The sequence below is a fragment of the Hyposmocoma kahamanoa genome, unplaced genomic scaffold (assembly GCF_003589595.1).
Source record: "Hyposmocoma kahamanoa isolate Upper Pololo Valley unplaced genomic scaffold, ASM358959v1 103, whole genome shotgun sequence".
NCBI classification, from domain to species: domain Eukaryota; kingdom Metazoa; phylum Arthropoda; class Insecta; order Lepidoptera; family Cosmopterigidae; genus Hyposmocoma; species Hyposmocoma kahamanoa.
The window spans coordinates 1,511,535-1,539,369 of record NW_020653344.1 but is presented as its reverse complement, the minus strand read 5'-3'; the positions used below and the strand labels follow the sequence as shown (position 1 = coordinate 1,539,369).

Genomic DNA, 27,835 nt, shown 5'->3' with positions numbered 1-27,835 from the left:
CTTTTTTTTTTTTTTTTTTTTTTTTATACCTGACAGGCAAATGACTCCACTCCACCTGATGTTAAGTGGAAAGTGGTATCCAAACGCGAAGGAACCTAGTGCAGCGATGGAATCTTCACTGCACTAGCCGCCTCCACCCTGCCTGCCTACAATATGCCTCTTCACGCCTCGTTTGAAGGACCCCATATCATAAGAGGGAGGGAAGACATGTGCCGGAAGGGAGTTCCATTTGTCAACCGTGCGGCAGAGAAAGGAGCCACCGAACCTTTTAGTACGCGATGGAATGCGGCAGGTAGTGAACCGGTGACTACGAAGGCCAGCACGCGTGCTTCTGAGCAGGAACGGGGAAGGGGGGATGAGGTTGAACAGCTCCTCAGAGCACTCACCATGGTGGCACTCACCTTCGATTGCTCAGGTTTCAATACAAGCACCTGCGTCAAAGAATAACTTTTTATTTATTAATTCATTCGTAATTAAAGCGTTATATATATGGTTTGTTTTTAAAACTATTCTTAAATTAGACTGCAGGTGCAGACAATAAGTTCTTTCGTCCAACGATAGAGCCCTACAATGTGACTCGCACAACGCCAATCGGGATCGCAGCATACCGATCCGCGTTAACTCTGGATTGGCTAGCAGCCGAAGACAACAGGCAACGGGAGCTGGTGTCAGCATTCGAATCTCAACCGATGTTATCGAATAAATTGATCAACGGCGATTGTATTCAGTATCCCCGACCTTCTGCTGGGACAATCGCCCGACTGATGTTGGAAATGCTCAAGTTGGTATAGTTAATTGACATTATATTTTTACCTCGCAGATATTATAGCATCTAACTGGTAAAAAAATAACAAAGGCAATAAATAGTACGGCTTTACAAACTTGACGTGAGGCCCCGTGTACATGTAAATGTACCTACATAATACGTGAACTGATTCAGACCACGAGAATATTAGTCATAGTATGTAATTGATTATAATGAAAATATCGCGTTCAAATTTAGCGCTTTATATTTTAAGTGATCATAGAAAAATATTGTTCATAAAAAACTAACATACATACTTGCTTGGGCCTGAAGCTCGTAATTACATTTGGTATATCTTTTCATTGTAGTTTGCTAGGTTTTAGGAGGCTTAATATTGCAAAGAAGAGCGGTACACTGATTGACCATTGTTTATTTGCGGGTCAATAAAGAATGATTTGTGGGTATTACAAGAAAGTTATATTTTTTGGGTAAGGAGCAATTAATTTTTCACCTCACTAGCTCGGAAACGCTTTATTTCTCATTACAAATCTGCGCGCAAAAGCGTGTTTTCCACGCTAGCGTGGAAAATTCGAACCAAACGATGGACCGATGGATGGATGGATGTGGTGCACTCAATATTTTCTTTCGATGAACATAATGACACGTTCAACTACGCGATTTGTCGTTTTATTTTTTCATTTTATTCTTATTATTGTTGACATTGACAACGATAACTAATTTTGTTATTATTTATTAAAACTGATTTGTTATAGTTCAACTGTTTTTCTTTCATCTACCATTATCCTTGCTATAGTGAGGTGAAAGGTTGTGTGTTTGTTTTGTGTCTCGTGTCTTGAAACCCTCGTTATGCTCTGGATTCTATTTTTGAACCACTCGGTACACTCGTAGTTCAATCTTCGTCTCCTTTTCTTACTCAGCCTCCTAACAAATAACTATTATTTTTCACTTGAAAACTACCGTGATGCTCAGATATATTTTATTAGCTGAACTAACAGATAACTCACCGTATTTAAATTGAATTTTTGCTCGACTTCTTCATGTATGAGGATTTTGTAGTGAGTGTAGTTTTTTAATGAAAACACCGCCGTGGAAGCTCAGGATTATCCTTAATGTGGTCCTCCACAGACTGGCTCGAAACTATGGAGCAAGAGCAAATAACTGTTTGTTTTTGGCTCCATCCCTTAAATTGTTTTTTCAACTCTTTTGAACAACAACTATCATATTATACAAAACTTTTATCGTTTATTTGTTCCCCAGAAATTTAGAAGGCGATTCAGACATTAGATCTATTATTCATGAGCTATTACAATCCCTAATACGAGCAAAGCTTTTAAAACTTGAATCATTAGTGTACGAAAATGAACCAGATCTGGATGCATTGATGAAAACACCAATAGAGCTTGCTGGGGAGCCTCACGTCACCCTCCCGAGGTTGATAGCTATCGCTTGGATGGCCATCACTGATCCCGCCACTGTTAAGAAACATGGATGGTGTACTATTAACCGAGTATGTCCTTAGCTTTCTTAAAAAAAAAATATTGGTATATTAAACTTCGTTAGATGAAAATTTGTCTATATGTGTAGTGGTCTTCATAGTGAGGACAGGACGCGTTTTTAACGAATCATCATCCGTTTATAGACTGAAAGGCTCAGGAGTGTAGGTCCTTGCTTAGGACGATCAAGTTATATAGATGTAACAAAAAGGCCCGGACATTTTCCAGCTGATGATTGTTTATAGGTAACAAGTAAGTAACAAAAACAAAAAAAAAAAATAAAGGTATAGATTCGATAGATTAGACAAGAAAGGTATGTAGAAAGTAGTTTAGAAAAAACTTCTTGGTTGAGAGCTGACAGAGATATGTTGGCCTCCGTGTATCGGGTGCGGGGATATTCGGTGCTCGAACATTGCATTGGGTTTCGGTACATCACTGTAGTGTGCAGTGTGTGCAGTTAGTTGTGTTCCCGCGTTACCATCGGAAAGTAACGGGGCGAAACACCGTCAGGTTTTAGTCGGTACGAGTCCGACAAGGGTATACATGAGGATGTCCTGATTATAATAACGCACACACTCAACATAGCCCCGCACTGGGGAAACGAACCGTGTGTCGCCTGTGCCATGGACACACACATAGACAACCACAAGTTACACCCAAACTCACGAGATAAATAATGTAGGCCATACAAATATTTCTCCCGGCCTGGTAATCGAACCTGGGACCTCTGCGTGGTGGCATGTCCGGATTTAACAAAAAGGTATTCAAGTCCCATAACAAAGTTATTTATTGTCATGGAGCTATAAGTCTGTTTTTCTTTTTTTTATGTTATTACCTTTTCTTTTATGTTTTTTGCCTTGGTTGAATAAACGATTTTCTGTTCTATTCTACAAAATTTGTACTTCAATTAAAACTGTTAGAAGAATTAAGGAACTAAAACGCTTCTGTCGGTTCTCAATCAACAAAGTTTTGTTCTGAGTATCGGAGTTCATAGATTTTCGCCATTGTTACATATAGGAAATTAAACTATTTTTTCAGATCTAAATCATAGTCACGGCTGACTATGGGACCTGTCATGTCAATTATGTTAGCCGTGATCATGGGACCAAGGGCCCGAAATATTTGGTTTCTTTAAAAAAACAAATATAAAACAATTTGTTTTATTTCCTTTTGTTCTGAGCGTTATTATTATATCTGCTTTTACGTATCAGAAATGATGTTGTTCCTAGAAGTGGTATAGAGGATGCAGGCAGATTTATTGGCATACTTATTATTATTGTGCTTCAGATATCCAAATACGTGAACTTCGCACGTCCATCGGATATTGCAAAACACATGCGTGCGGCGGAACCTATTATCTCACGCGCACGCTACATCATGGAGGAATTCATACATCATCTGACACCGTTAAATTTGATGAAAAGTTCATCTTCCAGTGTTGCTACGACAAGAAAGGTGCGCAATACTGCAGGCGATTCGACATTTTGTAGGTCAAATATTCTTTCTAAATATAGTGGTACAATTGTGTACCACAAAAAATAAGTACGCATTTGAACTCCATTTCACCTGATGGAAAGTTATGATGAGGTCGACGATATAGCATGTGCACCTAAATAATGCCTATTCACTCTCTCCTTGAAAAGGTCCAAGTTACAGCGTTCGAGGAATAAGTCTGCAGACAGAGAATTCCACTTTCTAGCCGCTCGCCATATAAATGTGGATTGTGGAAGCGCAACAACACAGAACGTGGATCACGTTCCACCTCGTAGAACGTGTTCCACGTGGTGGAACGTCAGCCTACGTCTAGTCCCCCGATGACGGAAAGGGGAAGGCGGAATCAAATAATGCAATTCCATCGCACACTCTCCGTGATATATTCTGTAGAATAGCGATAAGCAGGCAACTTTACGGCGGTGTTCAAGGCTCTGCAGCTTCGCTTCTACTAATTCCGAGTCACCTATAAATCATGCCACGCTTGTCGATTGAATCCAAGGTGGCCAGTTGGTATTTAGCAGAGCTATCCCATAAGTGGCAGCACTTGGTGGCAACACTTGGTGTTGTACCAATTGCTGCCAACTGCTATTCGCACGGTCGCTTAATATGCGTTATTTCCTTATGTTCCGTGGCATACAAACCACTCTAAGTTGTTACAGGTAACTTTTCGTTTGAGTGAGAAGAGTGCTGGTGAAATTACAAGCACGTGGGACTTGTCAACGTATGCCAGGGCGACCAATGTGTCCAATGTGGGTGCAATAGCAGTGCCCCTCAGATCTTTGCGTTTAAATCTCTGAGTGAGGCAGTGCAACTGCTACAGACAGGCGTGTCACTTACTACCAGGCGCACGACATGTTCATCGTTCATCCCGTTACTTAGCATATATAATAAAAAAATATTTTTATTATTGTAGTTACATGATGTTTTAGTATGCATGTGTGTCAGGACCGTAGCTAGTGGAAGACTGTTGTCTCTGCTTATCCCAATGGGAGAAAGGCGTGAAGTATACATGTATGTATGTATAACATGGTTTTAGGAAGTTGAAATTATAAAAGCGCGAGATTCTTAAGTCGAAGACAATATTTTGAAGGAATTGGGTATGTCATATCTTGAAACGTATCATAGTTTCACCCGTAATAATATGTCTTTACAGTTCAGGGCTATCATTGGCAGACCTCGGAGTAAATATGCGCCTACAGTCAAGACTACCATAAGCAGAACCCGGAATGAATATACACCTATCGCCAAGACAAGACCCACAAGAGGTCTACGTTTAACGGTTGGTCTGGTTTTCTAGGTTATAAAGCCGTTGGTATCGTTTTTACGCCATCTATACGACGTAGTCGAGAGGGCAGGAAGTTCGTAACTTGTATTGGTACTTTGTAAAGGAGATCAGTGTCTAATGGGATGGATTAGACTGTGTGGCCACACAAGACATTATGAGGGTTATTAATCTTTCAAACTCCAGACAAAATTCGGTTACACTTTCATGGCTTTGATAAACGTTTTTAGCTTTCATGACCGCTTTCATAGCTTTTTGATATGTGGAGGCGTAAGAAAACTAACTTAAGGCGTGTCACAGGAGAAGAAGCGCGAAAAACTGTTTTGCTAGATCAAATGGTTTAAGTATTTACTATTATATAACGGTGTTACAAAAAATACGCGATACACCTAAAGATACAGTCTAAAGAATGTGCTGTGTTACAGGAACCTGTACTTCATCCGATCATATAAAATCCGGAAAACAAGCTAGAATAAAAGTCGAAAATGAATTATTTAAGAATAAAATATATAATTTTGTACATAATATATAATTTTTATATATAGATATTTATCTTTAAGTACTATAGGGAACTTGCTAAATTTTGGTTTTCAACTGAAGCCCTATCAGTTATTAAATTCTCATTTATCCCAAAATTTGCAAACTGCCCAGCGGTTTAACGACACGCCGCGTCGCCCGTAGCCCCGTCAGTCGGCATCGGGCGCTTGTCAACGTTGGATTTGTGTAAAATTTTCTACGCCTGTTCCTATTTTATTCATTTTGAATTACAGTACGCGATACCTCACTTTCTAAAATCTAAGCTCGCATTGAAATGGCTCGTCTTAAAACAAAGAGTCAAGAGAGTAAAGTCCCATATAAAAATGTTATGTCATCATCATCAACAGCCTATCGTAGTCCACTGCTATCGTAGTTTTCGCCCGGTCCGCAGCTCGTTGCATCCATCTGCTGCTAGCAGCCCTTCGCAAATCGTCACTCCATCTGGCCATAGGGCATCCTACACTACGTTTGCCCAGCCGTGGTCTCAAGAACTTGCTTCCCCCATCGGTTATCGGTTCTTTGACAGATATGGCCAGCTCACTGCCACTTCAGCTTGCTTATTTTACCAGCCATGTCGACGACCTTAGTACTTTGTCGGATAACCTCGTTCCGTACCTTGTCCTTCAAAGAAACTCCGAGCATTGCTCGTTCTATATCTCGCTGAGCGATTTTCAACTGGTGAACTGGTGAAGAGTATAAAAATTTTATGTAGAAATCTTTAATCAAAATTAAATATAGTTAAATTACGGCACAATGTTAACATTCTTTGTATGTAAGAGAATTAAGTTAAAAATGCACTCAGAAATGAATTTAACAGTTCATGTCTTATTCAAAAAGACAGATTGTATCGGAATACATTAATGGCACGGATGCCATTATCTACTAGTGTGTTAAAGTAATTCTAGACAAAATAATGATCTTTGGTTGGAAAAAATTGGGATGAACAAATGCCGAAATCTATGATTTAACTGTTCCGTCGCCGAACGGTTACCATTCTGATCTGCCACGCAAAGGTTTTGATTCCACGGGCCGGGAGAAATATTTGTATGGCCTAAATTTATTTATCTCGTGAGTTTGAGTGTAATTTGTGGTTGACTATCTGTGTCTCCATGGCACCATGACACTGGGTTTCCCTATTTTCATGATTTTAATTTGACAGCAATGTACGCTTACGTTAAAACATTTCTTAATTGTTTTGTAAAATTTCAGTCAGTACTACAGCAACTGGTGCTGAGCAATGTGACGCCAAGTGCATTAAACCTGGTGCGCCTGAAGACCACTGTCACAAATGAACTAATGGACTATGATGTGATGTATGGAGGTGACGATGTCAGTGTCAAGTTCAAGATAATATATTTATTGTTACCTGTTTTGCTTGTTTGGCAGTAAAAATTTACATCTTGAGAATTGTTTTTATTTCTTCACTCAGCCAGGTACTTTTACAGTTGAGTATTTAATATTATAAAATTTTTAAGTCTATTGAATGTCACAATGTGGGACCACCATGATATTCAATATTTTTGTGAAATTATTCCACTAGTTTGTTATAATATTAATACATAGATCGAACACTCAGAAAAAAATCCCTCGATGCGGCTGAACTCGCACCAATGTTCCAGCAAACCGTGACAGGCGCTATGCCAACTAAGCCACGGAATGAACCTTATGAATTTTTCTAAGTGCTTGTTGCAGATCTTTGTTTTCGGCGACTTTTTTGCCGTAGCGCCATCTGTAAGAAATCTATCTCTTCACTCAGCCAATTTTTTTTTCTTTTTACAATTAGGAATATCATCTTCATCTTGCTTTAAAACTTCCGTAACACACGTAAGCGTCTATCGTGTTCTGCGTTTTCTACTTAAAAAACTCAGCATTTATTTATTTATTTATTCATCATCATAGGTAGATAGAGAACATTGGCACAGTTTTGGTGCTACATGATTTTTCTATGATGCACCATTTGAAATACCAATATTACAAACATAATTACCGATATCGACGTATGAAATAAAGACAAATGTTTAAAATGTTACATATGCATAATATTGTTAGTATTGGACATTACGAGTCTCAAGTGATTTTATGCGGTCCGGAATTTTATTACATAATATGACCGATGCAAGTTTAACAACACTCTTTCTAAGTAGAGCTGTTTTACAGAACTTTGTGCTCAATACATGTGGCCTAGGACGTAAAATACGATTTTGCACCGTGGGTCAATTTGTGAAGAATATGAGAAATGTGGAGATTTCGTGTATATGCATGCCATGAAGTGCGGAAGCCCAAAATGCACGGTGAAAATGGCAAACGTAAGGTGAAAGGCGCAAGTGCAAAATGCAAGGCGAAAGGAGCAAATGGAAAATGTAACACAAAAGGCGCTAGTGTAAAATAAGATCAAAGACACAATGAAAGGAAGAAGCATACGTCTAAATCAAATTGAAAGCAAAATAAAGTGCGCTATTGTTATACTACCTAGTGGCAGCTATATTTCTGCGAAGCTAAACATATTGCATTTATTCTTAATTTGAAACTAATATTAGTATCTCTCGGTAAGCGATCATAAGAATTAGTTGCATGTAATGACGTGTAATGCAACAAAACATGCAACTAATTTCATTACTAAAATCGCTGAAATTTTCATTACTTTTACAGTTTTACCAAAAATCGCGCTTCCTACGAAACTATTTAATTTTGTGAAATTAATGCGTGCGTAATAAACTTAGTATTAGTATGTTTACACGTGAAATCATACACGAAATTAACACGATAAAAATAATTTTATGACACTAATTTCGTAATGTAAATTAGGTTTTAGGGTACTGCATACTGGTGGAATTATAGGAGTGGGATGAGTCAATTTACGTTTTAGGGTGACGGGCGCAGTGGCAGTGCACCAGACCTTAGACTATTTTTTCCATCCTCTAAGCATCGGCCATCGACTTGTTCGTCCTGTCATTTGGTATCATAAATAAAGGAAGTTTATTACTAATAACCGGCTAAGATATGGTAACACCTGTAAATATACAATCTGTTTCAATAAATTTTTATTTGAATCTATTGTTGTTTCGTCGATTTCTGCCAACAAAAATGTCAAATTTGGGCAAAGCAAGAAAACTTGCGACCAACAAAATTACTTTTAGTGTAATAGTTTGTTGAAAATTGAAACTTATTTTCATCTGCGCATGGAAAGCTGATAATTTAATATGATTGGTGCAAATCTGAGATGAGAACCTCAATATTTTATGTGTTGTTATGGTTAATCTCTTCTGTGAGTAATTCAGTTTCAATCGTGTACCCACATAATATTTCATTTATTAAGTAAAACACTGCAAGTACAGTGTATATATGTATTTAATTACAACAAGAATCTTTTGGCCGTTATCAAGGGAAAATAAATTTATTATGTTCATCTATAGAAATAGCTTCTTTAGCACAGTACAATTATAATAGCGGGATACATTTTTTGAACATGTGATATAAAAAATAAGTTAAATGTATCTTTTTATGTTTATTAACCGCAAAAATTACAAAAATCCGAAAAATCTTTTATGTATATTTTTCTCAAAATGCTGTTTATGATATCACGGAGTTTAGGTTCGACATGGTAGAGTCCAGATAAAATTAAAACTACGATAATACTATATCAACTCGTCGCGTCCATAGAAACAATTTTTACTATAGATACTCTACATGTCAGGAATAAGATCTATTAAATAAGTTCCAGACGAATGAACTTTGATTTTTTGTACGGGAGAAAGATATTTATATTGATAAGCTCTACAGTGGGACTAGTAAAGAGTCCGAAACGTTGGTTAGTTTGCAAAAACAAAAAGATTCATTTCCAATTATAGCAATTGCGACAACCTGAGAACTGAAAACCAAGAGTTAATCATCATTAAATTTTTATTGAATTGATATTCAATTATTTTTTGTGAAGTTACTCCACTAGTTTGTTGCAATTATTAATGCAAAGATCGAACATTTAGAAAAAAATCCTTCGAGTCGGCCGGATTCGAAACGACGTCCCCTAGCAAATCGTGCCAGACGCTATGCCAACTAAGCCACGGAACGAACCAGCGTACCTCACGAATTTTTCTATGTGCTTGTTGTCGGATCTTTGTATTTGGTTTTTCAAAGTATTTTTAGTACGTTTTTTCAGTATTTATCATCATTTTCTTTTTGGTCTCAAGTTTACCCAGTAGAGCAATCTAACAAGTGATATCAAACTAAGAAGTGATATTTTGCCAGTCATTGAGATATGTTTTCGGCTCGTTATCTGCCAAATCGGAGCGTGGAAAAGCTGAGTTTCAGTCACCGATATTATTTCATTAATATTGACTTATTTCACAGGTTTCCAAACTTTTTGGTTCACCGCCCACTTAGGCAAGATAAAAAGATTTCATCGCCCACCACCATAAAAAAATAATTGAAAACACGTATTTTTTATATTAAAACATATGTAGTGTAGTTTATTATAGACAATACAGGTTTTTTTTCAAATGCGGTAGCATCCCCTGACAGAATCAACGCCTCCAATTGCATCCGAGTCCCCAACCGCCCCCTAGGTCAGCGCTCACTTTGGTAAACTTTGACTTAGTGGCATGGAGATATATCTACGCTTCTTTTCCGCTACGTTTTGATGGATAATGGACCTTTGACGCACTTGTGCAGTTTTAGCAATAGAGCTCATTGTGAAAAAGTTTGTCCAGAGAAGTACTGCCACCTTATTATTTCTAGCATCAAGCAGTAATGTGAGCATTACTGCGTCCCGGTTTTGAAGGGTAAGGGCGAAATTACAGGCACACGAGACTTGTCAACTTATGTCTCAGGGTGATAGGCATACTGGCAATGTGCCTCAGATCTTTGCTATTTAAAACTCTCAGTGGCACTGCAACTGCTATGGACAAACGAGTCGTTTAACAAAAAAAAAAACTTTCCATCTTTTTCCTTTACCAGTACATACAGTACCATTTCACTGCTGATTAACTTCTTTATCACCATGAACTTGCCATGGGAATTAGCGATCTTAGAATTGCTGCTCGTAATGAAATAAGAAGATGCTGCAAATCTCTTAAGTGGCTTGTTGCGTTGCCGTCGTGGGATTCATCCTGCACATAACTGAGAGCCAAGCTGCAAGATGGGTACGTCAAGTTATCTAGGAAAGGGGAGCCCTGTCTATTTCATTTTACAGTTCCAAATTAGTTTGGAACATTGCCAGTTACCAGCCTTTCTCAAACGGTAAATGGACTGAATTAAGTTCTTTCGGTGAAAGCCGTTTTTGATTTCGCATTCCCACTTTAGTCCAGAATATTAAAACGCTAATATAAGGTCGATATCCTTGAAACTAAAATCTGCCATTTCTGTTAAAGTTAAACGATTTCATGTTTGGCAACTTATTTTCAAAAATTGCCAGGAATTGTTTAACTTGCATTTGATTCATTTATTCATGAATCATTTGCGTAAAAAACTTACAAAGTGTAAAATTTTCAAGATAAGTACATTGGACGAAGATATTGTGTAAAAAAAGACTAACATTAGTGTTTGTTTTCCGTCTTTAATAATAAAGTTTTTTAACCAATCATGGACACTACCAACGTATAAACGTTGTATATTAATCCAATGACTGGACTCGGCTCCGGCCTGGTCGGCTTTTGCGTACAAAATAATAGTAACACCGTATATAAGTTTTTAGCAGCAGTAGAGGTCCTTGTGAGGGTTTTTCCAGGGTTTTTCTGCTGCAACTTTACCTATTTGTGCCGCCAAGCAGTAATGTAAGCGTTACCACGTTCCGGTTTTGAAGGGTGCTGGTAAAATTACAGGCACGTGGAACTTGTCAACTCGTGTGTCAGGGTAACAGGCGCAGTGGCGGTGTTCCTCAGATCTTTGCGATTTAAATCTCTTAGTGGCACTGCAACCGTTATGGACAGCCGTGTCGCTTACTTGTTTGCACCGTCACTTAGTTATACTAATAAAAGTAAGTTGGTTTAACAAGATTAATCTAATTTTAGTGGCCATGTGCATGTCAAGACGCAGACATTCTGGGGATCGGGAACGTGGGACCCGACCTGTCCATCGATAATCAAGAATGGCATTACAAGAGTACCAGTAAAAGACCAGCTGAAGAATTGGAGAAAGTCTGCTTCGACATTCATCCCACTGCCAGGGATATTGTGAAACGATTCTATGCCATTTTACCTTAGTGAGTGGCACCAGTAAAATAATGGAAAGAAGATAAAATATGATATGGCTATTATGCACAAGATACTTTGGTTCAAGCAAGGTAGTGGTATAGGGTAAGAGTGGAGTAGGTAAATCTTAAGTAAGGTCAGAGAACAAAAAAGTAACGAGAGTGGACACTCTCCGCCCCTCCCTAGCTTTAGATAGCGCACCACGCCCCGCACATTGACGGTCACATTGAGTTAACGACCGTAAGGCCGTCAGCGAGCCAGTTGATATTTGAATATAGTTTTCATTTATTCATTACGAAACTTGTACGTTAATATAACATCATTGTACGTCATGTACGTTACTATAATGGTCGTGAATTGTGTTGTGTACGGCTGTTTGTCAACATCTAAACTGGATAAAGAGAGATTCTTTCGTTTTCCGGAATATGAAGCGAAGTATGTTAAAAGAAGTTCGTGACCTAGTAGACAAGGGTCCCCGAATTTTCAATTTGTATTGCTGATAAATATTATGTAGTAAATATGCCTAATTATTAACTAGGTACCCTTGGACAAGTAAATTCAATTACCTTTGTTACATTATTTAAAAGTACCTATCCAAAATATAACATTTTAAGTGCTTTTAATATATTTTTTAAATAAATCTTCAGTATTATTCTAGTTAGTGAATTAATGAAAAATATAATATTATATCGATATAAATACCTAATGAACATGTGTAATTATTAGGATTCTATTAATAGAATTATAGATAACAGATTCGCGTTACAATTCTCGCTATGTTGCCGCTCTGACTATGTAACGTAATAGTACGAGAAGTGATGCGTAACCCTGCCACATCACGCACACATTTGCGCGTGTGCAGATAGTGCCTTGCTGTATGTATGTAGTAGTAGGTAAATAACTTTCGACCGTTGTTTGGAGTATCCGGCGTGTAAAGTATTTTAACGCGAGCCTAGATTTTAAGAAGTGTACGAGTATAGCTTGCGCGTCGTCCAATCAACGCGCAGAAAATGAATATGATTGAATAAGAACAAGCGGAGCAAATTTGACGTTAACAAGCGCCCGTTGGCGACAGCTTTTTGGGATTAATGTGAATTTAATAACTATAGGGCTTTAGTTGAAAATCAAAATTTAGCAGCTTCTCTGTAGTGCTTAAAGAGAAATATCTCCATATAAAAATTATCTGCAAGGTTAGATATTTTATTCTTAAATAATTCGTTTTAGATTTTTATTTTTAACCTGTTTTCGAGATTTTATGTAATCGAGTGAAGTACATGCTATCGTGTAACAAATTAGCACATTCTTTAGAGAATATCCTTAGATGTGTCCTTCATTTTACGTACCGTTATATAACAGTAAATACCTAAGGATAAGTCCGGATAAATTCTCAGCTGTCTTTTGTTGGGAATCCCAAAGACTTTAGAATTGAATGTCATGAGATTCTATTGAAAAATTCTAATTATTAAGTTTAACAATTGAACAGTATTTGCCAACAATGTGGTAGACAGAAGGTATACGTGTTTCCGGAAAAATCGTTCGTCTTGAAAAAGATTGGTCCTTGATTTTCACGTGTCTAAATTTTTCCATTACAGTTTTGATAAAGAACACGCGAACAAGGCATTTCTGCATAAGTTCCGTGGTACTGTGAATGTGATGTCGCAGACCGAGGACCTACTGGACAGGGAAGCCGCGTTTTACGCTACGGTGCTGACGCCAATCATCTTTCTTCAGTCTTATCGGCATACTTGGTGCCTTCTTGAACGGGTAATGTGATTTAATCGATTACAGAATTAGAACTCCATTTAATTGAAACTCGTCATCAAAATATGTTGCGTATAAAATGTTGTCATTTACACAATTTTCCAAATTAACACGATCTTGTTTCTTTTGAACATGATCTTGCCTGCTAGATTATAATTTTAATGAGTGGCTTACGTTTTGTAAGAAATATTTTGGGATATGGGGTAGAACAAACCAATACTAAAAATAGTAGCAGTAGATCTCCTTTTGAATGAGTTCGTGCGGGGAAGTACTGCCACCTTACCTATTTCTGCCGCCAAGCACTAATGTGAGCGTTAGTTTTGTAGGATAAAGGTGTTGTCAACTTATGTCTCAGGGTGACAGGCGCAATGGTAGTGCCCCTCAGATCTTTGCGATTTAAAGCTTTGAGTGGCACTGCAACTATTATGAACAGGCGTGTAGTTTACCACCAGGCACACGACTTATTCATCCCTGTAACGTGGACTCATTTAGTGTTGATAACAGTCATCGAGTATATAACCAGAAATAGAGACAAAATGTCGTTTAATTTGTTTGAAAACTATTCGGCCATGTCATTGCGGTGACAACTGCGCTTTCCAGCCCGAATTCGAAATCAGTGACGGGTGTCCTCAATTGTTTCACTTCAATTCGACTTTAACTTGAGTTTGAAGTTTAACTTGAGCTTTGCTATAATGTACGAAAATTGAAAAATGACATATTTAGTATTTAATTACCGACGAAATGTGATTCGTTTGTTTTGTAATTAGATGTTTCGCGGTTTTTTCCATACCGCCGAATGGAACAGCCCCCCATAGTTAGAGATATTATCTTTATTACAATACGAGACGACGTACACACAAGTCAGTTGTTGGCGCTGTACTATTTCAGCTTTCTAATTTATGATTTCCTTGCAAATGAGACTTGAATTTAGAAGTGAATAAGGCCCATTTCCCTGATGAGTTGCCAGGGATGGATGGCCCTTATTTCGTCTCTATTTCAGGTTATATAGGTACTCGATGGTAACAATTTAGTACATGTGCACAAAACAACAGAGAAGAAAATATCACTACCACTTATTTTTACGCACGTGGATCATAGATCAATGCTTCACGTACGGAGAGTCGAGCCGGTTCGCTATCATGCTCAGGATGCTGTTGGTGCTGGCACGATCCGCGCGCTAGGGATGTGCATCGCATTCCGCATGATGGTGTAGAAACAATCGAAACGTGCTCTCGCAAAATCCCTGACGCGCTACAGCGGCAGCTCCATCAGCATCCTGAATTCGTTGATGTATTAACCACGTAGAGCACTGAGTACTGTTTCTGAATGTATGTAACCCACAAGCTGCTTATGTAGAAGATCGCACAATATTCTCTGAAGAGTTGTGATTCTAGCATCAAATGGTTTCCTTTACTATTCTTGTAGCATTTCTTCCACTTCTCAAGTAAATAAAAATATTATGTTATTATAAAAAATAAAATAAATAAAATAAAAGAGACGTTCCAATTATCTGATAAAAACTTATTGCAGTTTCATCGCGCGTTGCGTTTGTATCAAATTTCACACCCAACTGAGAAAAGGTCTGCATTGAAGCTTCTGCAGAATCTTAGAGCCGTCAATCAAAAGGTAAATTGGATAGATTGAGAGTAATAATAGCTATACCAACTCTCTACAATGGAATTTGGCTAATCATCCTTAGGCTTAATGTCTAAAAGAGAGTAATTTTTCACAATGCGTTTCGATTTTGAAGGGTTAAGTGTGCTGGTGAAATTACAGGCACTTTTCAACTTATCTGAGACATAAATGACGGGCGCAGTAGCAGTGCAGGATCTTTGCGATTTAAGGCTGCCTTTCCACCAGAGACGTGCGACGTAGCGAGGCGGTGTGCGAGAAAAAATCCACCAATAGGATTATTCCATTTTCCTAGCCTCGCTTAGCGCAGCTCCGGTGGAAAAGGGTTAGCTGAGCTAAGTATTTGAACATACAAAATAGCGAGAAAAGTTAATAATAATAATAACGCACACACTCAAGATAGCCCCGCACTAGGGAAACCCTGTGTCGCGGGTGCCATGGACACACACATAGACAACCACAAATTACACCCAAACTCACGAGAGAAATAAATGTAGGCCATACGAATATTTCTCCCAGCCCGGGAATCGAACCTGGGACCTCTGCCTGGCAGTCCGGCATGGTAACCGCTCGGCCAAGGAGGCAGGAGGCAAAAGTTGTGCGAGGAATGTGTGCAAAACGGTGTATCAAACTAGAGCTACGAAACTATAACACTAACTGACACTGACTGACTGAGTTCGTAACGCATCCTCGCACAGCTTTCTTGGAAATCATCATGCGGTTTCTCAGCGCCACTACACATCCTCGCACCGTCTCGCTACCTCACACATCTCCCATGGAAAGGCAGCCTTAAGCTCGCAGCGGCACTGCAACTGTTATGGACAGGTGTGTCGTTTACTACCAGGTGCACAACTTGTGCGTCTCCTTACTTGGTATTGTAAAGAAAAAACTTTTTTACTTTCCTTGCAACCTTCTTACTCTACCAGGTGCGGAGTTTTATCCTGGACATGCCGGGTTCCTGGGCATCCACAAAACGCACCACGTCCATCAACAGCGATTTTGACGACGAGGAGATTCGCGACAAGAAAGACATCAGATACCTTAAAGAGCTGATTAGAAATCTTGGTTAAATCTTTGCCTTTTTATGTAGCATAATGTTCCGTATGGACGTGAAATTCGACCTAAATATGTATATCATACGTATGGGTTAGGATCTTATAAAGCAGTAAAAAAAATACTTTTTCGAGTAATAATATAACAGTGAAAGTGTTGAATAAATCACTTTGGAATAAAATTAAAGATATACCTACTGATTACTACTCTGTGTGAAAACACGCTTTCTAAAAATTTTCACGTTAGAAAAAAAAACTTACACTTACCTCGAAATTTTACAAGAAAACCGCTTTCAATTGGTACTTCATATAGGTACCAATTACTTTTTTATATCAATGGAACTACATAGAACACGTATACTGTACGATATACATTTTTCAAATTTCTTTAATTTAATTTGTATAAAAATAAATTCTGAAATAACGTACCCCTGCCACTCGATCTAAGCAAAATGAGCCGTATTAGCATGGGAGAAAGATGAATTCGAGCTGAGTAGTATCAACTCTTAAGAAGCTTGAAATGTAGCGGTATACACAGCAGTAGAGCTCCTTGTGACAGAATTCGTCCAGTGAAGTACTGCCATATATGTATATTATATATTTTAATAAAATATTATTATTGGCATGTGTTACCTACTGATCGATTTGAAGTTTTACTTTACCACTAAAAAATATTGATACTAAATATTTACAATACCTAATTAGTTAGTTTTAGAGTTGGCGCAAAGTATGGTATTTTTACAAACTTACGGTACAGCATTAGAATCCATCAAAGTATTTCTTTCCTTGCGCTGTGAAATGGTGTGATGTTTTCCACCAAAGCTGTGCGAGTTAGTTATGCGGTGCGTGGATACGTAACGAAGGCGTAAAACGGTGTGTAGTTGAGCGATGCGAGGATGAGTAGCGGATTCTTTTTAACTATACGCGGGAGGCGGGGTGTGTGCGGTGTGGTGGAGTGAGCGGAGGCGACGACGACGGCGCGTTCGCTTCCGAACCTGGCACACATTCCTCGCTCGCGTACCTCGCACACATTCCTCGCATACGTCCCTCGCTTTTTCGTATGTACAAATGTTTAGCTTCGCTAGCCTTTTCCACCAGAGCTGCCCTAAGCGAGGCTAGGAAAACGAACCTCACCAATAGGTTCGTTTTCCTCGCACACCGCCTAGCTACCTCACACATCTCTGGTGGAAACGCAGTCTTAAACCTCGATTACTATCAGATCCATTGTCGCTAAAACTCATACATATAGATATATGAAATCTAGATAAGGATTGGTCGTAGTTTCAAATTTAAAAAGAAATAACAAATGTTGAACTGTTAATATAATTTAAGCTTTACGCAGTTGGCATATCGTTGAAAGTTTATTACCATCAATAGCTATTATTGCAAGTTACGACGTTTTGATTTTATATTGAAATTTCAGTCAATATGCTGCCGTCTAACTGTTAATAGCTGAACGACTAGGAAATCTGAGATAATTACTTAGTTCTCTATAAAATTCTCTATAGAATTTAGAATATATTGCAGAGGTATAACGTTTACTTTCCTTTCTTGTAATAAAAAAAATGATAACGGTAAACAGAAAATTTAAAATTTATTAAAATTAAATAAAATAAGACATTAATGTTGATACAAAAACCACCATATATAATATTACAAGTACGATCATAATTTTTGTAATCCAAAGTACAACCATAATTTTTGCACTCTATTTTCGTGGTTTTGCGCGAGATAATTGATGACCTTAACATACATCGCGAAAATTGCGGACTGTGCTCAAGTTTGCAGAACTCCACGAACTGTTGGCATACGTGTCACGCAAACTAAGCTCTTTTACTATATTTATTGTTCTGTAGCCATTTTTAAACGACTAAATTATCATTAGTTACAGGTTTCTTACCATGTTATGACTTTCTTTATTCTTCTCTCTATATTAAAAAATATAACTTCTAAATCTTAAGTTACATTTTAAAAAGCCACAATGTAATAAGAAATCAATAGACCGATTCTCGCTGCAACATATTCATGTTTTCTATAAAAATCTACTAAGTAGTTCTTTTACATGGTGTCAATCATAGATATAGTCAATACACAAATGTCAGGTCGAAAAATTTTGTTGTCTCTAATAAGAGGTAGTCAATAGCATATCATGCATGACACTTTGGACTTTGGACCGTTCCTATTGCAAGGGGCATACAGTGAAATTTAAACCTTTATTGTCAAGCTTGACGTGCTCTTGACCCTGTACACTTTTCTTTTTTATCGATTGTAATAATAAATATAATGAATAAGGAGATTTAGTACATAGACACCATTGATTTGAGATTTTTATGTTCAAGAGTTAAATGCAACTTTTGTATCAAGAGGATGTTTTTGTGTAAAGTCAATTGTTTCGACGAGACAAGAACGTACCATTGTGCGATTTCTATTGCCCACGACCACTCGTTGCATATCGACTGTTGAGGATTAACTTGAGTTTAGAGCCCCCGAGTCTGCTGATACACCCAGTCTTCTCGGTTTCTCTTCTTGATAATTTTTCTCAATTGTATAAAAACAATAATAACATTTTTGGCAATTTAATTTTCATTACGCAATTCAAGAGCACCTACCAACTAATAAAACTTTTCGAGAACGAGAGTTCGTCTCGAAAGAGATTTTGAGACGACTTTTCAATTGGCCTGTGTGCGTGCTAGCAGCCCAACCAATCGGCGAATAGAACGTCTGTCCCTTACTTTGAGATTTTTGACGATGCCAAAAACTTCTCTGTTGCACGAGATATAGAGTGGAAGAATGATCAAAGTAATTGAAGACACGTTTTGAGTGAATACCGCCATCCAGTTGGGTAAACGTTGAACGTACTTTGCCTAAATCAGTAAAAGGCTAATAAGGGCCATTAAAAATTAGCTTTTACTTTTAGTCATAAATGGTAGAAAAGTTAAAAATTATTTATAAATATTTTTAGTCAAAATGGATTACATTACGTTACATACATTTATGTCAATATTGACTTCATATATAGCATTTGTGCGTGTGTTTTCATCAATATTTAAAAGTTCTCCAAATTAAAAATACTTTTTACTTAAAATTCTCCTCAAGAGACTTTGATCGTTATTTCTCTGGACTCTTCTATTGTTTATACCCGTCATTGCCTAGAAACTATTATAAGACTGCTTCTGCTTAATTACACTAGTAAAAAACATATGAATTAACATAATTAAGATGAGAAAAGTGAATATCACCAATATGAGTATCAGGAGATTGTAATCGTCACACGTGCGCTCGAATTTATTCGATCTCACTACGCAGGATGCTGTCGAGGGTATATCCGAAAATGTTACTGCCTTATGGATCTCGTGTCTTGTGACTTCATTGTCCGTAATTTCGAAAGTGTACATGATTTCAGCCTTTTCTGAAGTAATTTTTCGTAAGTATACTACTGAATTGGATTTATGATTGTCAAGTTTGTTTCTTATTTTCGCTATAATTTCGCTGAAAGATAAAGTAATAAGTTCACTTAATAATTTATTATTTTCTCAGATGTTATTCAAAAAATTCAAATTCAAAATTTTTATTTCGGGTCATGATCATAGAGTGTTAGAAAAACTTATAGGCTATGTTAGTATGGGAAGCTATTATTAAATACATCAAAAATAAAAATAAAACTACATCAAAATATAAACTAAGACCTTAGAACTCATGTGCATTGAGTTCCAGTGCTTCCAAATAGCACAGTTCAAAGTGTACCTGGAAGTTTTTGTTTTTGTAAAAGAAATTATATATAATACCTAAACACAAAAAAAAAACATGTATGTATATATGAAATTGTCAGGAGTGGATTTTATTTTTATAAACATAAACATTTATAACGGCCAGCATCCAAAATGTAGTAACGTCCGAGGTGGACCACCACCAATTTAAGTTTTGTGGTTATATATTTTATACCTAAGCGATGAGCCACGGGAAGTACAAAATGCCCGTGGTCCACCCAGGTGGACATAGGTGATCTATGGGAAGAAATAATTACCCCCACCTGGTGGGGGTCTCTGATCAACATCAGAGAGGTGGACCACGAGCAAGAAGGGCACAAGCAGGGTACTCTCAAATTAAATTCACAAGGCTGTTAGTATCACCACGCACACGACGCAAACCAGTAACATTATTAATGTGTGTTACAAACGAAAATTAGTTTGTAACACACATTAATAATGTAATATAAATATAAATCCTAAACAAAATAAAAGAATTGACGGCACTGTTTTAAAAATGTGCAATAAGCGCCATCTAGTCAGGTTTGTTATCACTACAAATTGAGTAGTTTTGATAAATTGCGACTTGTTAATGTAAAAAAGAAGTTAGTTACAAAATTAGCTATTCAGTACTCGACGCGACATCTGGGGTACCAATAGGTATTAAATACCGACTACGCCGTCTTATATCGATTAGCAGTTCTCTAGCGTTATTGGTGCATGATTGACACGAATATCGTTTGAAATGGAAATACTATTATTTTATTTACCTGTATTTTGCAGATCTATTTTCCATATAAATATCAAAATCATTATTGTAGTTGTACAAAGCCTTATTGAAAGCAGAAAAGGCTTTGTGTATATTCGTGTTTGATATGCTGTGGTAGTCAGCACTGTTGTTGTACGAGTATGTATCCAATAAACTTAGGGAGTATACTTCTCCCATGCGCTGTAAATAATGCAAGTTAGATAAAGAAATTCTTTTGCTTTTTAACCGATTTAAAAAAGGAGTTGTTCTCAATTCGACAGTATGTCGTTTTTTTTGTATGTATGTTACGCGATAACTCACTATTTGTCAACTGATTTCGAAGATTATTTTTTGTTAGAAAGAGGGTACCTCAGACGAGGTCCCATTTAAATTTGAAGAAAATGTTCTACCTTTAAGGGTGGCAAACTAGGGGATGAATGATTTTTGAGGTCGATTTTTTTAGTACTCTGTACTGAGATTATTTGTATTTTCATTGACTCAACGCATAGGGCATATAAAAGAGCATAAAAAGGTCAGACTTTATAACGAATCAGTTTGGTTGAATTCTTGTCCAAGCCAATATTCAGCTACATATTATAAGAAGCAGTGTAATAACTTGAAATAGTCTACAAACAGTTGTATATCATTTTCTACTTACAGATGCCCCTCTGTCGTTTTTAAATGGCCAACCTCTCCAAATCCACATATATCCATGCTGCGCGTTTAACCCCAACTCATCCGCAGTTTTAACCAGCGCAGGCGCGTATTGTTCGTCCACATTTACGATGATTATCCTTGCTTTAACTTCGTAGAAATCTATCATTGCCTGAAACGTTGTCAAGCTTAATACGACCAGCAGGCTTAGCATGAGCCCGAAGTCAAAAGTTGTCTCTCGAAAATCTCGAGAAAATTGACAGTTCGAAGAAGAGATGGCCTTTGTCTTCGGGCTCATGCTAAGCCTGCAGAATTCAGAAGTAAATGCCTCATTGAATCTTAATTTTTTTTTGACTGCCTATTTGAGCGACTACCGAAAATTCTGGTTTTTATGATATTAAGTACCTAACGGGACAAATAAGCCGTGCGTATGGTGGTAAGCGACTCGCTTATTCAAAGTCCGTATCCAAAGTATCCAGTTGCAGTGCCACAGAGGTTTTAATCGCAAAGATCTAAGGGGCAATGCCATTGCCTCATCACCCTGAGACATAAGTAAAGTTGACTAGTCCCATGTGACTGTAATTTCACCAGCATTTTTACCCCGGAACCGGAACGTAGTAGTGCTCCCATCACTAACGGTAAGATGGCAGTACTTCCCTGAACGAACTCTTTTCCAATGAGCTCAACTGTTGCTAAAACTAGTCACCAAACTGAGCGTATAAAGAAAAAGATTTAAAATAAGTTTATGTGTGCTGGTGAAAGTACTGGCACATTAGGCAATTATCACACTGTTCCACGCAGCGGAGAGCACGAGACGATGAATCCTGCGCCCTGCACTCCTGTGTGTGAGACGCGTTGTCAGTGTGTTGTACCTTACAACTTGTACGGCGAAAAAAGCAGTTCCACACACCATTGCGTGGAGCGGAGTAGTGTGATAATCGCCTTATTGTCAACTTTGCGCCTCTGGGTGACGGGCACAAAGGCAGTGCTCCGAGTTGCACTACAACTGTTATGGGTAGGCTTACCACCAGACGCACGACTTTGTCCCGTCATATCAGTAGGTTTCATAAAAAAGATCTCGCGCTGCTTTAATCTGTAGTTAGAATAATCCAACAGGTCAATTAATACAAAGTTATGTCAAAAATACAATCTTACCTGACGAAAATCACAAGTTTTATCATAACATTGTTTGACATTATAAGCAATGTTCTTCTCGTGTAAAGCAGATGTCAATATAACCTCAAAATTCGAACTGTAAGCTGAAATGTCCGAAATAATTCCAACTCTTATCCATTTAGCTAACTCTATTAGCTTTACCGCGGCTTTTGTCAAATGTGTGTAATAATTCCCATGTACAACCGCCGAATTAGGATATTCGTATTCATATTCTGGCAAAATTTCTGGTATATCATAAAATATACTCGGCACAGACAATCTAAACATTAAATCCATTGGTCTAGGTGCAATTATTCCAAGTATGTTATTGCGATTGAAATTAGATAAATTACAATCTTTAACCATTTTATACTGCAATTTATAACTGCTTTCATAGTAATTTTCAGCGCATATAACTACGCGATTTTTGTATTGATTTTCTGTAACGTATTGTAGCCAATAATCCTTCGTCATAGGGTTATAGTTTTCGTCAAGTACTTCAAGTAATGACATTAGGTCTTTGTACTTTTGCAAATGTTTACTAACAACTTTGATTGTTGTGTAGTTAGTCGGTCTGCACACATCTACGAAAGAGCAGTTTAAAATGTCTGAAGTTCCTGGTTCTTCAGCGTTAATTGTAGAACTGTTACAATAATTAACCTTAATACTCGTACATTGTTGTTCGTGGACATTCAAGTAGCCTGCATACGCTAGCCTTTCTGGTAAGTGTGTATCAGCGTAACGGTTTTTCACTTTTAAATTTATAACACTGAAATGAGGAAGGTAATTAATTGCTTCAGTTAATAAAATTTTAAAAAGGAATCAAACTGATCTTGATAACCCATTCCCATTAAGAGCCTATACTACCTCAAATGACTTTGGTTGATTCTGGATAATAGTGAAAGTGTTAAATCAATCTCTTTGGAAATAATATATAGTAAAATTAAGGATATACATTGATTATGGTGTGAAAACACGATTCTTAAAAATTTTCACGATACAAAAGAAACTCAAACTTACTTCGAATTTTACAAGATAACCGCTGAAGTCAATTTTGGAATGGCTTTAATATCCTTTGAAAAAAAAATTCTGAAATAAAGTCCCTGCCGCTCGACCTAATCAAAATCAACCGTATTAGCACGGGAAAAAATTGAATTCGAGCTGACGTAGTATCGACTCTTAGGGCATATAACTTGGTTAGTCGGGGAAGTTATACCAATTGTGTAATTAAATAGGAGGTGCACTTACTTTTCAAAGTAGTTAGCGACGATACTCGTTGCTAATAGGCTATTGGTACAGAAATGATCAACTTCAAGAACTTTGAACTTGAGTGCATGTGCTATGAGCTTAAAGTTGTCATTAAGCTCGTCATCCTCTTCTGATGATTTTAGTAGAAGAAGCAGCGGACCTTCATGTCTGTTATGGATTTGCTCGTAATTTTTAATATTGTATTGTACTCTAAATTTCTCTGAAAAGATTAAGGTGTGTAAAGACTATTAAAAACTTTATACCTAGTGCGTAGTGATTGATGCATGTCTAATCGCAATTAATTTACGGTGCATTTTCTATTGTTTTTAAACGAATTTTAATTTTGCAATCTAGAGTGCATTTTAAGGTTATGTACAAGGTTGAGGTAATTCCTTTTACTAATCAATATTCACATGTTTGAAATTATTTAAGTATTAACATTTTCGAATAAAATTTAGTTTATAATTGCTTTACCTTTTCACATTCATATTAATTTATTAATTGTATGATAGGTACGTAGTTACAGATCTTATATAGAAAACATAATACCCTTCAGGGCGCTGCAACATAGGAATGAGGCAGGTCGATATTATGGAAATTTGTCGTCCAAATATTATTGCAATATTAGTGTTTTTTAACTTATTAATGAATTTGTTTGTTTTATTTTCTTGTTTCATATGCTTGGGTAGCTTGTTATACTTATATTTTGATTGACTTTCCATATGAGTTTACGGGCTGGATTTATGCAACTTTAATTTTGATGTGGGTACTGCAAGATTATTTATATTTATTATATATTTAGATAGTATCTTGTTGGATGACATCGGGCCGCATCTCTCAATTTAGTGTAAATATGTGAATACTTTTTACATATTTGCAAGTTTCCAAAATATAAATAGACGTTAGGGCGCGTTCGCATTATGTCGCAACGTTTTATTTATCGTTTGACGAATGTCGCGTTTAGCCTGTTCCCAAATCACGACTATCAGTCGTGGCTATGTCGTGGACGTTTATATTATCGTTGAACGACTGTCGTGTCTAGGATGTTCGCACTAGATCGTGACGTCAATTTATCGGTTCACGGCAGCCGCGTTGTCGTTTGCACAACACTACGTAAAATTAAATAGTTTTTTTTAGTAATTTTTTGTATTGCTGTTTCCAATTCACGTTTGTGTCGATATACATTCCGAGTAAATTAAATGTATCGACGCTGTCTGTTTTTGATTGTTTATATGAAATTTATATTTAGTGGGGGTTTTTGATAAGGCTAAATTAGATTATTTTAGTTTATGTGAAGTTAGTTATTTTATCATATAATAATATTAAAATAATATTAATTTTGAGTTTTTAAATCGGAAAGGCGGTATTCCCCGGCAATGATACAGTCGACCGGGATCAGGGACTCAAATTCAAGAACCGGCAATCAACGTGTTGTATCGATCAGGATCATTTCTGCATTTGTGCTGGAAGCGACACGCCACAAAAATGTTGTCCCTTCAAGTTGGACGAAACTATTGGGATTATTACAGTGGAGGCCACATCTCACACAGCGATAATCTTCGTGCGCCAGATCGAGATACTTCCGACGTTTCTCGATTTCTCGTGAAACCGACCCTCATCATATGGGATGGTAACGACCACGAAAAATACCCTCGACTGCGACCGATCCAATATCGCAATATCAGGCTTATTCGCCAGAATAGCCCTGACTGTGATAATGGATCGGTCCCAAAAGATTTTGTTGCGGTCGTTTTCGAATATTGGCGCCGGTTAATACTTGTAATAAGGTGTCCTCTGTTTCACGAGTCCGTACTTTAGAGTGAGCTTTTGGTATACTATTTTAGCTACCTGGTTGTGTCTGCAAGTAATCAGTGTTAGCAAGACCGGAGCCACCGGAAATAATATACCTAAGTGACTCTCCGGGACGGCTACATACCTGACATAGGCTGCTACTAAACCATAAGTTCCCTAGCTTTTACCGCCCCCTTAGGACCCTTCAGCGCTAATACAACTCCATGCAGTCGAGATCGACGACGACGACGACGACGTTTGTCTATAACAGTTGCAATGCCGCTTATAACTTTAAACCGCAAAAATCTGAGGGGCACTGCCACTGCACCCGACACCCTGAGTCATAAGTTGACAAGTCCCATGTGCCTGTAATTTCACCAGCACCGTTACCCTTCAAAACGTAATAATGGTCACATTATCGCTTAGTGTCAGAAATAGGTAAAGTGGCAGTACTTCACTGGATGGAGTAAAAGTGAGGGTGAGGGTGAAATAGCAGGTTCACGGGACAGTAAGTAAGATTGTGGAATTGAGAAAAGACGGTTTGAAAATTAAAATAAAAACGTATATTGAATGAAACTTTTTGCGAATACCGTGATAATTTATATTTACATAATATTAGTTATCTATTTATACACGAGAATATATATATATACTCATCGGTTTCATTCAGTAATTTTTTGAACTTTCATATCGTGTCTTCTCATATAATAATATAATAATTTTTTCATGTCAAATTACTCCACTAAAAATAAAACAGAAAAAATAGTTAATTTTGAGTTAAGTAGATATATTTTAGTTGTTTTTTACAATATCCTAATGACGGTTTTATTGACGTGTAGAGAATAAAATTTTACGTTCAACAATGGTATAATCTTGAATTTCACATATTTTGAGTTATAACACTATTGTAATAGCAGTGCCATATGCATGCCTCCGAAGTTCCGTAATGGTTGATATGCAACTATAGACAAGAAAATGAGATATTTCCTCTTACAGGATGGAATTGGTTTCCATAGTCTAAGTATTTCATGGACTCTTTTAATTTTAGTGAAGCGACATGCTCTTTAACTCCGATATTTATCGAGCCAACAGATTATGTAACGAAGTTTATTCAAGTTGATAAACTTTGGTACCTGTTTAATAAATTATAATGAAATGAAATAAATTATAAATAATTATAGTAAATTCTTATTGTTTATTATAATGAATCGGCGGATTCTTCTCCATATGAACGGGAATCATCACTTGAATCCTCATTAATCTTGAGTACACAAATTGTCAAACGCAATATCACAAAACCAATCAGACAATATCTTCTTTTTTGAACTCGCTCACAATCACGATTAATCATTCTTCATAAATAAAACCGATTGTTATAAAAAATCGAATCGGAAACGCATTAGGACATCATTAATTGATTAGAATTCGAACTGTCAAAAGTTAAGAGGGAGCATGCTGGATTCGCTCTGGACCTTTTGGAGGGAAAAGTGTCGTTTTTATTTTGACTTTCAATTATTTTGTGAAATCTAGTTTAAAGTGGAATAGGATAGTGCCATTGTGCCTTAATCGAAGATTAAAACGCGAAATTATACGAATCTCGAACTAAAATACCCGTATCGGCCCGTTCTAAGGAATCCCGAGTCAATCCAAGCACGCCGTCTCAAATTGCCTGTCCTCTTTGTGGCGGCCATATTTACAGAAACATAATTCAACTTCATGTACCAAAAAAGAATAATGTACCAAGACTTGGCTGTATGGTGTAAAACCTTTGCCTTTTCCTTTATGGAAAAAAAAGAGGGAGCATGCCAAAAAAGTTTTGACGTTGGCTCCGCCCAAATTTGTGAGACAATTATATGCCTGAAGTTCGCGTGACATGCGACAGGAGATGTTGAATTTTGCGCATTAAAAGCTTAGAATAATAACGCATAGAAACCTAGCCCGCACACGCTAAGTGAGGCAAGTTAGAGGGTTCCAAACGCGTCCCAGGAGCGCGCGGGCTGTTAGTGCTCAAGGTCATATTGCACCGCGAACAGCTCCAAAATTTTTTGCTAAAAATGACGAAATGTGCGGTAAATGGGTGTAAAAATACAACAGACAAACATAAAATAGACACTAACATCGCATTCCACAAGTAAGTAATGCGTTTCAACTCATATTTTTATGTAAATATTCACTAAAACAGAAAAATAATTTCGCGGCAACAAGATACGAAAGTGTTGCAAAGTAACGAATTTTTTTTCTCCCCATTTTGCTATTCTGTATCAAAATAATTATATTACGTAAATTTTAGT

General features: G+C 37.2%; 2 protein-coding genes across 2 annotated transcripts in view; one reads left to right on the top strand and one right to left on the bottom strand.

Annotated features, from left to right (window-relative positions):
- Nucleotides 1–16,220, top strand: part of LOC113237999 — a 33,226-nt gene extending 17,006 nt beyond the window's left edge. The window contains exons 2-9 of the mRNA XM_026474718.1: nt 522–781; nt 2,024–2,273; nt 3,547–3,714; nt 4,907–5,032; nt 6,782–6,949; nt 11,578–11,768; nt 13,350–13,521; nt 16,077–16,220. Coding sequence (XP_026330503.1) covers nt 522–781; nt 2,024–2,273; nt 3,547–3,714; nt 4,907–5,032; nt 6,782–6,949; nt 11,578–11,768; nt 13,350–13,521; nt 16,077–16,220 — 1,479 coding nt within the window. The remainder of the gene's footprint in view (nt 1–521; nt 782–2,023; nt 2,274–3,546; nt 3,715–4,906; nt 5,033–6,781; nt 6,950–11,577; nt 11,769–13,349; nt 13,522–16,076) is intronic.
- Nucleotides 16,221–17,937: 1,717 nt separating this feature from the next.
- On the bottom strand, nt 17,938–24,067 carry LOC113237989. The gene is made up of 6 exons (XM_026474710.1): nt 24,061–24,067; nt 23,754–23,973; nt 22,506–23,274; nt 21,355–21,522; nt 20,719–20,897; nt 17,938–19,691 (listed from the first exon to the last, which is right to left on the bottom strand). Exons 1-6 carry the CDS (start codon nt 24,065–24,067, stop codon nt 19,352–19,354), a joined length of 1,683 nt encoding a protein of 560 aa, XP_026330495.1. The 3' UTR covers nt 17,938–19,351.
- Nucleotides 24,068–27,835: the final 3,768 nt, after the last annotated feature.